Here is an 11,087-nt window from a genome sequence, read left to right on the forward strand (position 1 = left end):
CAATAGTATATATTTTCAGGCTCATTGATTCCGCTCAGAAATATGAAGTGGAGTCAGACCATTGCTCCGCCTTGTCCAGTGCCCTCAATCCTGAGTAGCAGCAACTCTACCATGCCTCAGGCAGAGGTCTTTGCACTGAACTACAGACACCCCCCACCATGGACCACTATTCCCACCAGACCAAGAAGGCAACATGCCACATTAAGATTCTTGGAGCAATCCCTGCAACGAGGTTATACACAGGGTGGTGTTAAGCGCACAGCACTGTAGCTCTTATAGAAAAGAAACCCCAGCTTGGGATGCACAGTAGCACCCAGACCCCCGTGTGAAGTTTTCTCCCACCTGGCCTTTTAACAAGGGTTCTGAACACTATCTGGCTATTGCGGCACATGCCATTTTAAGCTGCTTTCATTCCCTCTGATTGCAATGAGCTGTTTCTGTACCATACCATTTATTTGAATACATGCCAATTAAAAAACACACCCAAGATAATCAGAATGACAGAAAATCAGAAACATTGTGTTTTATTTATCCATTTTATTCGACCCTTCCTTAAAGAGCTTCTTAGGGTGAGCAAAGAACAAACATGAAGTCATTCTGATTTGATTCCCGCAAGTAGCCCAAAAGGCTGTTGACAATCCCAGTCATATTTTTGTGTGAATTTTCACAATCTCCCCTAAATGTGACTGTCATCACTCATTTGTGTATATTCTACAACTAGGGAAATACATCTCTCTTTTGGGACATTCACATTAATCGGGGACTCTTAGCACTCGTATGTGGCTTCACTCTTTCACAGCACCATTATATACGTGTCTGTTCTGCATCTGGCACTTTTTAGCCCTAGCAATGTTGGAAACAAAGGAGGAAGACTTGAATTATGGACACAGAAGGCATTTTCTTTCAATTTTATCGATTTCCTCCATACACGTGGATTCTCCCATTCTCACTCTAAAAAGCTGTGTGAAATCCAGGGCTTTCTTCCTGGGGGAATGTGCTGGAATGGAGTTCCGGAATCTCTTTGACAAAATTCTTTTAAAAATGTTTAAAGGTTCATGAGTTTTCAGTATGCAGATTGAAAACTTCATTTCCCTCTTGGGAGTTCTGGCACTTCTTTTTCCAAAAAAAAAGAAAAGCCAGGTGTCCCTCAATTGGTGTAAACAGCCTGGAGACTTGGTCTATGTGTCCCCTAAAAACATTCAGATGCTGCACCCTAGTTGGATGTTGGGCTGGAAATACATTGGTCCTTTTCCAGTGAAAAGGGTGATCCATGATGTTGCGGTGGAACTGGATTTGCCTAAAAACTTGAGGGAACTGCATTCTGTGTTTCATTTCAGCCTCCTGAAGAAACACAGAATGCAGTTTCCTCATGTTTTTAGGCAAATCCAGTTTTAGCTGACAGCAGCTTACAATCACCTTCCCTTCCTCTCCCTACAACAGACACCTTGTGAGGGATGTGGGGCTGAGAGAGCTCCGAGAGAACTGTGGCTGGCCCAAGGTCACCCAGCAGGCTTCAGGTGGAGGAGTGGGGAATCAGACCCGGTTCTCCAGATCAGCCACTCTTTGCCGCCACACCACGCTGGCTGCAAAGCCAAATCAGTGGGCGCAACAGAGGGATGTCCGAAAATAAGGTGCTACAGCAGCAATTTGCAAACCTCCGTCTTCACGTAGTATTTCAACACCAACTACTATAATTACATAATGATATGGAATTACATAATTTTGACATGTAGGAGAGATTAAAAACCATAAAAATGGCCAAGCTACATCAGACCAAACGTCCATCTGATTAACTATTCTGCCTCTGGCTGCCACCATCCAGATCTTTGAAAGCAGACAGTCACATTTGGCATTCTATGTGCATGTGATCCAGGCTGCCTTTTTGAAAAGGTAACAAGGAACAATGGGGGGGGGGAGGCAGAATGGTACACTTTATCCCAGTGAACTCCAACATGGTGCTCATGAGTGCCAACATGCCCACCAATGAGTTTCTTGGTGTTTACTTCTTTCCTCAGCAAAGCATCTCTCCCCCCCCCCCAACAAAAAGCCACTCCTAGCCTCCCTCCACCTCCCTGATGCTTTGAAAGAATCCAGGAAGTATCACTTAGGTGTCTGCAAAGGAACGGCCATTCAGAAACTGTAGGGGAAAAGCTTGGCTTGCAGCTTCCCAACACTTTGTGACTGGGCCCCAACTTCCAATGACAACCATCTGTGAAAGCCGCGATGGTGGTCGTTTGGTGGCAGGCCCACCGTGCCTCCTTAAGAAATCCAAAAAGTGCTCACGGTCTCACCAAGATTCGGGGAACGGCTTTATCCTTCCCCCACTCAATGATTTTCCGTTCTGGATCACCCTCCCCAAAGTTGGTTTCAGATTTTTTTTAGAAAGTGACGACCTGCTTGCAATGTCTAGTTTGGCCCCCTGAAGCAGGGCATGCAGATGACCCCCCAGCACCTGTTGCTCAGCCCCCTCCCTCACACCTGATATTTAGAGGTCTGCATGGAAATTGCATTGACTGCTAATCTTCCATTCCTTTGCGATGCTCAACCATCTCTGCACCTCAGACGTCTGCTCTCAACGTATACATTGGTAAATCATCGGTTTAGTGTCACATTGATGAAGGGTCTGCCTCAGGTCACAAGGTGCAGGTTTCAAAGGCTACTGGATTTGGCTGGACCAATGTGGAGGTGGAGAAATTTCTGGATCTCACTCCAAGAATGGACTTGTGCTGCAGCGTGGGCTTGGGCCTCCCCTCCCCACAAAACAGGGCGGGAGACAGCAGGTAACCAGGAATCGTAACAGAATGGCGAGCCTGGGGGTTCGATCAGATGCCCAGCCTTTGGGTAGGAAAGAAGGGCACAGTGGGTTTTCCCCAGCTTCTTCATCCTCTCCATGATTGCTGTGGCAAAAGCCTTGCTTTTGCAGTTCCCGTCACTTTCTCCTGCAATGAGGAGGATCTTTCCTTGGGCTTTCTCCACGGGTAAGACACTCTCTTGATGCAGCTTTGCTCCTGGGTCTTCATAAAGGTTAGAGAAATCGACAACGCCATGATCGGTTATTAGCATACATTCTCTTTTGTATGGGATCGGCGGGATGCAGAGGTCTCGGTAAGAGAGAGGATTTCCGTGGACGGCGTTGGTCCCGTTGATGCAAACCGCCGCGCCAATCTGTGGCAAGTAGGTCGCCATGGCCAATGCAATCTCTGCCCCTTTGCTTATTGCCACTATACCGAGGCTTGGCCCACGAACCTTAAAAACACATCAGAATCATTAGACAGAGTCAAGACACAACACCCTTCGGGTGCTCAGTGGAGTGAGGAGAGATGAATCATTGGCTGCGGTCACACACACTAGATAACCCACTTTCAATCCACTTTCAGTACACTTTCCAACTGGATTTTTACTGTGTGAACTGGCAAAATCCGGTTGGAAAGTGCACTGACAGTGGGTTGAAAGTGGATTATTTAGTGTGTGTGACCGCAACCATTGATTCTCAGTAGTTAGGTTCTCAAGATGATGGTACCAGTGGCAGCCTGGACAAGTAGATCATAGCTATCTCAGTGATGCATATGTCTGCAAGTACTTCTGCCATTTAAATAGGGTGTAGACCGTGGGTCCCCCAATCGCAGTGCCCACGAGTGCCATGGCACCTGCCAAGTCCATTTAGAAAGTGGGTGGAGTCAGGTGGGGCTTTTCCCAGGAAGGATCCTGATTGGCTTTTAAAAATATAAACAGGACCATGAAGCAGAAGTCATGCGAAATACCGCCCAGTTCTTTCTTGAATGTACCACTTCAGAACACAGTAAAAGCAGAATGCATATTTGAATTTCCTCTCCACTTAAGTCAGGCTGATTCAGACATTACTGAGTACATAGTTTGGGTCTGGGGTCCCCAACCTATGAAACAGTTACCCATGAGTTACACTGAGGTGTTGGCAGAGTTTAAATATGCAAAGGAAGTGGAATACCTCGAATAAAATTTGGGTCGGTCTTAAAGGTGCCACTGGACTCAAACGTGGTTCTGCTACTTCAGACCAACAGGGCTACCCACCTGGATCTATCTCCATGAGTTACAGGTTCTTATCAATTCCTGTGGGTATGCTGCTGACACAAATCAGGGACCATGCTGCACATGGAAAAGAGGCGTCCGCCCCCATGCCCTTTGTCCAACCTGAAACGGTCCCCTGGGTAGCCTCCAGGCACAACACAGCCCCAACTTGAGGTAGGCACCATGTGCATGGGAATTAAGGAGAACCTGCACCTTGCATCTGACTGTATACAGGGCAGGGATTCCAGTTGCAACTTGTGTATGTCGTAATGTGTAAATTGTGTTCATGGAAAGCTTGAGCAGCCAAGAGGTGTTTATGTGGAAATCCCTGCTGTCCAACCTCTGAGCTACGTTATGCACAGTATCACCAAACTTCACTGCTGAGATGCAAGAAGGAGATGCAACTTGGTGGCACCCAGGAAGCAATGTATTCCCTTGTCAGGTGCAGGGAGTTCTCATTCCCCCCCCTACCTGCACTCTGAAATAGAGCTGCTCAGGATGGCCTGCAGCCTCGGCTCTTTCTACCTGGTTGAATCAGACTAGACCAGGGTTCCCGAGCTTTTTGAGTCTACAGACACCTTTGGAACGCTAGCTCAGTGTGATGAGTGCAGCCACAAAATGGCTGCTGCAGGAGGTGGGGCCAGCCACAAAAGAGCTGCCAAAGATTGCCTGGCAGCCTTAAGTTCTTGCTCATTAGCATCACGCACCACTAGGTGGCGAGCTAAACTTATTTTGGGGGCTGAGAGAGCTCTGAAAAAGCTGTGACAGACCCAAGGTCACCCAGCTGGCTTCATGTGGACGAGTGTGGAATTAAACCCGATTCTCCAAATTAGAGTTCATCGCTCTTACAGTAGTGCTGTTATTGAACAGCTGTAACTTCTTCAACAAACTCAGACAGGAAACAGCTGTAGAAGGCACACCTTATCACCCACAGAGAATTTAACTATGCCTTGATGTAGTTATTTGTAGGCAGAAGGTACCTTGGGATGCTTCAGGAGAAACTCAGCAGCCTCCTCAAAATATTCCAAATCCATTGGGCCCAGAAAACTGGGCAGATCTTCGTAAGCAAAATAGGCCAGAGCCAAAGTTGTAAACCCCCGGCTGGCAAGAAGACTGGCCCGAAATTCAACCAGCCCACCGACGCCGCCAAAAAGGTCAATTACACCAGGAAAGGGACCGTTTCCTGTGAACACAGTAAGGACAACAAGGAGAGGATGTGATCAGGGAGCGAAGGAGAAAGTTATAGAAATAAGGAGCGATGACCGATTGAGCGATTGCTAGATGCATTTGTCAGATTGGGATTCTCACAGGACTGGTGGGATTTCAGGGTGGCAAAAGGGGCTGAACAGAGAGTTGCCAACACTGGATTCGGAAATACCTGGGGGTTTGAGGGTGGAGCCTGGGAGGGTGGGCCTTAGAGATCTCAGTAGGGTTACAGTGCCACACACACCACCTTCCAAAGCAGCCATTTTCTCCAGGAGAAGTGGAATACAGGTTTTAAATAAAAGCCCTCTTTGTAGCCTGGAGATCAGTTGCAATCCCAGAAGATCTCCAGGCCCCACCTGGAAGTTGGCAACCCCGGCTAGACCACTTTAGACCACAGGTGGGGGGAGCATACCATTAATGTTCCTCTGTGTACAACCTCCCTGCAATATAAGCCTATCCGGGAGGGAGGGAGGTTGTACCAGAGAGGTTGGCTTGCATTTTGGTTTCCGCACCACCAGCACCTTTTCTTCCCCCTGTTCTACAATCTCAGTCCAGCTGCCTTTTTTTGTCTTACTGGGAATCTTTGCAGTTAGGTTTAAATGTCCCCCTGCCTTGCAGCCCAGAGGCCTGTTATCACAGCAGCAGGTGGCCTTTCCTTTGCACTCCCTTAGCAGTGTTGCGCAAGAGAAAAGCTGGCAAGCTGGCAAGTCATTGCTCAAGAGAGAACCTGCTTGCTCGATTAGTGGAAAGAGGGCACCAGATGGTGTAACAAGCCGGCCTCTACAGAAGTTGCACCAAAACTGGGAGAGGAAAACGAAGGAGCGTGGGCTAGCATGGGGCCAGAATTTGAGGTAGCGTCTGCACCCCATCCTCAGCCCGTGAGAGTGCTAGTGACTAGCGCATCCCCAAATTGCCAACAGCCTCATCGGTTGGGGAGGAGAGAGACTCTCAAGCCTGGTCATTTGCGTCCACTACGCTATCTTCTTAAATGGAAGCTCTTCCCAGATGCTACCGGCAAAAGCTAGTTGCAGCATAAATCATGCCAGAATGATTTGTTTAAAAAAATTACAGTGACTCTGAACAGACCAAAGGACTATCTCGGGCTGTTTTAGTGGCATGTGAGACAGTAATCCATTCCCACGCGAGCGTGAACACCTCAGCACCCAGGGCATGGATCCCGGGAATGCTAACGCTACACGTATCGCTGACAAGAGCACGTGGGCAGCCGTCGCCCCCTGTTTACTCGCCAGATGGTATTCTGACAGAGTGCCACTGGAGACAGACGTTCTACTACGGTATCCTGGCCAATGGCTGTGGAGAACCCTAGCCTCCATGATTCCTCCTTCTTTCAAAGCCATGGATGCTAGTGCCATCCCCAGAGCGGAGGGTGGCGAATCCCTTCAGTTAACTATGCACTGTGGCATGACGTTCTCGAGCTTGCTGTGACTTCCCCCTACACTTCTATGATGATGGAGAACATGGTGGGTGTTTCTTTCAATTCTCTCCTTTGGACGTGTCAAGGGCCATCAAGCTGCCGCTGACTTACGGTGACCCCACAGGGTTTGCTAGGCAAGTCACGTGCAGGGGTGGTTTGCCGCCACCCGCCTCTGCACGGCGCCCCCTGGCTTCCTTGGTGGTCCCCCGTCCAAGTGCTCACTGGGGCCAGCGCTTAGCTGCCCAGATCTGGCGAGGTTGGGCTTCTTGGTGGGCCGTCCAGATCAAGGCGTTGTTCATTCTTGCCCCCTCACTACTAAGAAGGGAAGAGGGGTCACCTGCGGGGAGAAAGAGAGCCCCCCGGACTCTGCCGTGCCTGACCGGGATCCTTTGCACCCCCGGGGCTGTGTACCACCTCTCCACACTTTGGCTGGCCACGGGCGGCTCCTGAGACGGGGAAACCAGCTGCAACGAATCGAACACGTCCAGGCGGACCTCATAGGGGCTGTTCATCACATCTCGTTTCTTCAGCCTCGAAAAGGGCTTCTCCGGCTTCATGAACAAGAAGAGGCCCATCGGCTGCACGCCAGAATAATCCCCTCCGCTGGCCGCGTCTCTCGTGAGATCCACCTGGCCTTTCTTGTCCGACCAGTAGAAAGCCCTGGCTTGGAAGAGCACCCCCTTTTCATCGGTCAGTGAAGCCCGGATGGTCACTAGCTGGGAGGGCTCCAGGCCGGTCACACAGATTTTCACTGGCTCATCAGCAAGGGAAGACTTTGGCGTGGCACTGATACTCGCCATTCTTAAGCCAGGAAAGCTTCCCTTGAAACCTGAAAGGAGGGAAAGCACAAAGAAAGAGAATTACCACGGAATGACTCCAAGCACACAGGGAAATAATTAAGGCGAGGGGCTATGCGCCGGAAGAGGCAGGGGTCAGACCTCGTGGCCATTCTAGTCTTTCAGCTCCCTGATTATGTCAAGCTCATACCAAGAGGGATTCAAAGACTGGCAGGTCTTCACGGTCGTGGAAAGTGGCGTCAAGCCCCAGGCCCAAGAAGAGCACCAAGTATGCCCAAGAAGAGCGTTACGCTCAGGAAGGAAGGACCCTCCTGGTGGCGGTCCCTGGCCTGAGAGAGATCCGGCTGTCCTCAACCAGAGCCAGGGCTCTTTCAGCCCTGGCTGGACTCTCTGCTGGAGAACATCCGTGCCCTGCGGGATTGGTTCCCTTTCCACAGGGCATGTAAGGCAGAGGTGTTCCGCCAGGCACTCGGCTGAGGACAGTGACGGCACAGCGTGTAGTCTGGCCCTTTCATACCCTCAATTCTCCATAAGTTGCCCCTAGGAGGTTGGCGGAATCTGAAATCTTCTCGCCATCTTGGAATGAATTGAATGTTGCTGATATGCATTGTATATTTTACTGTGGGTTTTTAACTTTTATTCATTGCATGTTCCTTTCTATTGCAAGCCACCATGAGCCCTGCTCGCAGGGAAGGGCAGCCTGAAAATTCAAATAAACAAATAAGACTTCTGGTGACCCCCTTGGGGGTTTTCAAGGCAAGAGACGTTCAGAGGTGGTTTGCCTCCACATCACGACCCTGGTATTCCTTGGAGGTCTCCCATCCAAACACTAGCCAGGTACTCCTGGAAGATACTAGAATGTTACAATTAGAAGGACATGATCTAAGTATGGGCTGGCATGCCTATACATGGTATGATCAGGATAACATCCATTCAACCTTTTCTAAGCATATAATCAGAGGAGGATTAATAAACATTTGGAGAAAAATAAAAGAAAGATGTTGCACTAAAATCCCAAACACTAGCCAGAACGGACCCTGCTTTGCTTTCAAGACAGAGATGCTTTAATACAGTCTTAGACAAACAGTGAGACTGCAGCTCTCCCAGGGCTACCACTGATCTCTTACAGAAACGACAGTGATCAGTTCCACTGGAGACAATGGCTTTTTGGAGGATGGATGGTATCGCATTAAGGAGATCCTAAGAATGTCTGGCAGCCCAAATGTCATTTCAGAGGTGGTTTGCCATAGCCTGCCTCTGCGTCAGGACCCTGGTATTCCTTGGAGGTCTCCCATCCAAATCTGATGAGATCGGGCTAACCTGGACTATCCAGGTCAGGGTGGTTTTGGGGTACATTGACAGCAGTGGCATCATCTCATCTGAGAGGGTTGACCTTTCCCAGTTATAATACCACTCTATACACACACACACACACACACACACACACGCACAAAACTCCTGAGCGGTCATAATGATTAAACCCTAGTGCCACCCCCTAGGGTCGGATTCGACTGGCTTTCGAGCAAGGGAAACCTTTACCTGTATGTCCCATCCATATTAAATCAATACAAAAATGAGAGCTCACAGGTGTTGCACGTCCCCATTTCCAAGCCAAAGAACCAGCGCTGTCTGAAGACTTCTCCGTGGTCATGTGGCCGGCACGACTAAACACCAAGGTGCATGGAACGCTGTTACCTTCCCACCAAAGTGGTGCCTGTTTATCTACTTGCAGTCTCTTGCTTTCAAACTGCTAGGTTGGCAGGAGCTGGGGCCAGAGGTGGGAGCCCACTCCATCACACAGCACTCAGGTCTCCAGCTGCTGAACTACAGACCTTCTGGTCTGCAGCTCAACCTCTTAACCTTAGAGCTTTGGAAACTAGGCTGGGTCGGCCCTGGTTAGTAGTTGGAGGGGAGACTGCCAAGGAAGTCCGGGGTTGCTACTCAGAGGCAAGCAATGGCAAACCACCTCTGTTCATCTTTTCCCTTGAAAACCCCACTGTGGAGTTGCCATAAGCTGACTGTCACCTGACTACATATTCAACATCATCATCATCGTCGTCATCATCAAACTAGCTGGAGAATCCAGAGAACGAAGACTATGGACATCTATTCAACAGAGGGTGGCTTGTGGCCTCTGTGGCCCAGAGTGAGGGGGGTGTGAGAGGAGGAGCCCTGTTCAACCAATCCAGCACCGGGAATGGCCTTGCTGAGTTTTTCCTCCTTCCACACCTCTCCCTGCCCCTTAACTGGAACACAGTTTGAGTCCAGGGGCACCTTTACGACCAACCATGTGTGCACGCTGGCACCCAGAATTGCACTTTGCACTCCTGAAAGGAGACAGATCCAGCAGGTGGGCGGCAGCTGTGTTGTTCTGAAGCAACAGAAGATCCATGGAGTCCAGGGCCACCTTTATGACCATGCAAGGGTGCACCCAGAACGGCACTTTGTTGGTCTCAGAAGTGCCCCTGGACTCCAACGAGGTTCTGTCGCTTCAGAACAACACCGCTGCCGCCCACCTGCTGGATCTATCATCTCCCTGCATGAGTTGAACGCTGCCCTATGGCCGCGGGCCGGCTTCGTTCCGCAACCTGACCTGAGATCCGATTCCTCAAGTCGCACCACCGGTGTGCCAAGCAGGCCCGTTCCAAAGGAGCTGGCCCGTAGCCTGGCCCCCTAGTGTTTCTTCTGGGCCCCCTCCCTCTTGGGCTGCCCCCAAAGTGCTCCAACTTACCACCTGCACTGTACTTTCATTTAATTAGCTGGTGGGCCCCCTGAGGCCCCCTCCCAAAGAATTCCCTAGCTACGGGGCTGCAAGGGAGCCGCCGCTTTCCCCACGAAGGGGGAGGCAACTGAGAGAGCGCGGGGAAGAAAGGGGCAGAGAGTTTGCTTTGCTCTACGAACGCTCAGGCGACAGCCCCTGAAGTCGCCTGCTGAAAGCCGGGCAAGAGCAGGACAGCCGCAGTCCCCACCTCCCTTCCTTGGGATTCGCTTCCCCAAACGGGGGACGAGCTTCCGCACCGAAGCAGACCCCCCAACGACTCCCGATTGGACATCTTCCCAGTCCCGGCGGCGGCGGCGGCCCACGCGTCCTCCCCGGGTGAATCCTGCCCTCCCTGCCTCCTCCGCGCCCCCCGGGCTGTCACTTCGCGCGGGAGAAGAGCCCGGCTGCACGCAGGAGCGCTTCGGGAGACCAACTTGCCTCGGCGGGTCCCGGTTTCCCCTCGGCGCTGGAACTGGAAGGGCTCCGCTTCACCCCGCAAGCGAGCGAGCCGCGGCCCGACTGCCTGGAGCCCCGCCGCTCGCTCGAGTCCTCCGGGGGCGGAGAGCGCGGACGAGGCGGAAGTCTCGCCCGGCTGCACCCGGAGGAGAGCCCAGGCCCTCCCAAGGCCGGCCCCGCCGCTCCCTGCTTCGCCTCCCCCAGAGGATGGGAGAGAGAAACCTCCTCCCGGGGACTAATCCGCGGCTAATCTGGGGAGGGAGCCAGCGGGACCAGCCTCTCCTCCCTGATGGCTCGCCGAGGTCACCCAGATGCCTGGCTGGCCTAAGGGTTACAGGCCTCCCGGGGTACCTTTTGCTGGACTTGCGGCATTTCTCTCGCAGGTTCG

General features: G+C 51.4%; 1 protein-coding gene across 2 annotated transcripts; it reads right to left on the reverse strand.

Moving 5' to 3' along the window:
- Positions 1-2,232: 2,232 nt before the first annotated feature.
- On the reverse strand, positions 2,233-11,087 carry BAAT (bile acid-CoA:amino acid N-acyltransferase). 2 transcript variants are annotated; one of them, XM_015406217.1, is made up of 4 exons: positions 11,051-11,087; positions 7,023-7,514; positions 5,025-5,227; positions 2,233-3,246 (listed from the first exon to the last, which is right to left on the reverse strand). In XM_015406217.1, the coding sequence occupies exons 2-4, from the start codon at positions 7,483-7,485 to the stop codon at positions 2,650-2,652; spliced, it is 1,263 nt and encodes a 420-aa protein (XP_015261703.1). In that variant the 5' UTR covers positions 7,486-7,514; positions 11,051-11,087; the 3' UTR covers positions 2,233-2,649. The 2 variants fall into 2 exon arrangements, with proteins under 2 accessions (XP_015261703.1, XP_015261702.1); XM_015406216.1 differs by lacking the exon at positions 11,051-11,087 and adding an exon at positions 10,682-10,781.

This window comes from Gekko japonicus, unplaced genomic scaffold, assembly GCF_001447785.1.
Source record: "Gekko japonicus isolate JY-2015 unplaced genomic scaffold, Gekko_japonicus_V1.1 scaffold1264, whole genome shotgun sequence".
Taxonomy (NCBI): domain Eukaryota; kingdom Metazoa; phylum Chordata; class Lepidosauria; order Squamata; family Gekkonidae; genus Gekko; species Gekko japonicus.

Excerpts from the sequence above, each read along its gene's own strand:
- BAAT (XM_015406217.1), bottom strand. The coding sequence starts at position 7,485 with ATGGCGAGTATCAGTGCCACGCCAAAGTCTTCCCTTGCTGATGAGCCA. Across the intron at positions 5,228-7,022 it reads GGCTCTCTTTCTCCCCGCAG|GAAACGGTCCCTTTCCTGGT; the intron begins GTGACCCCTCTT and ends CTGTGTTCACAG. Across the intron at positions 3,247-5,024 it reads TTCTCCTGAAGCATCCCAAG|GTTCGTGGGCCAAGCCTCGG; the intron begins GTACCTTCTGCC and ends TGTGTTTTTAAG.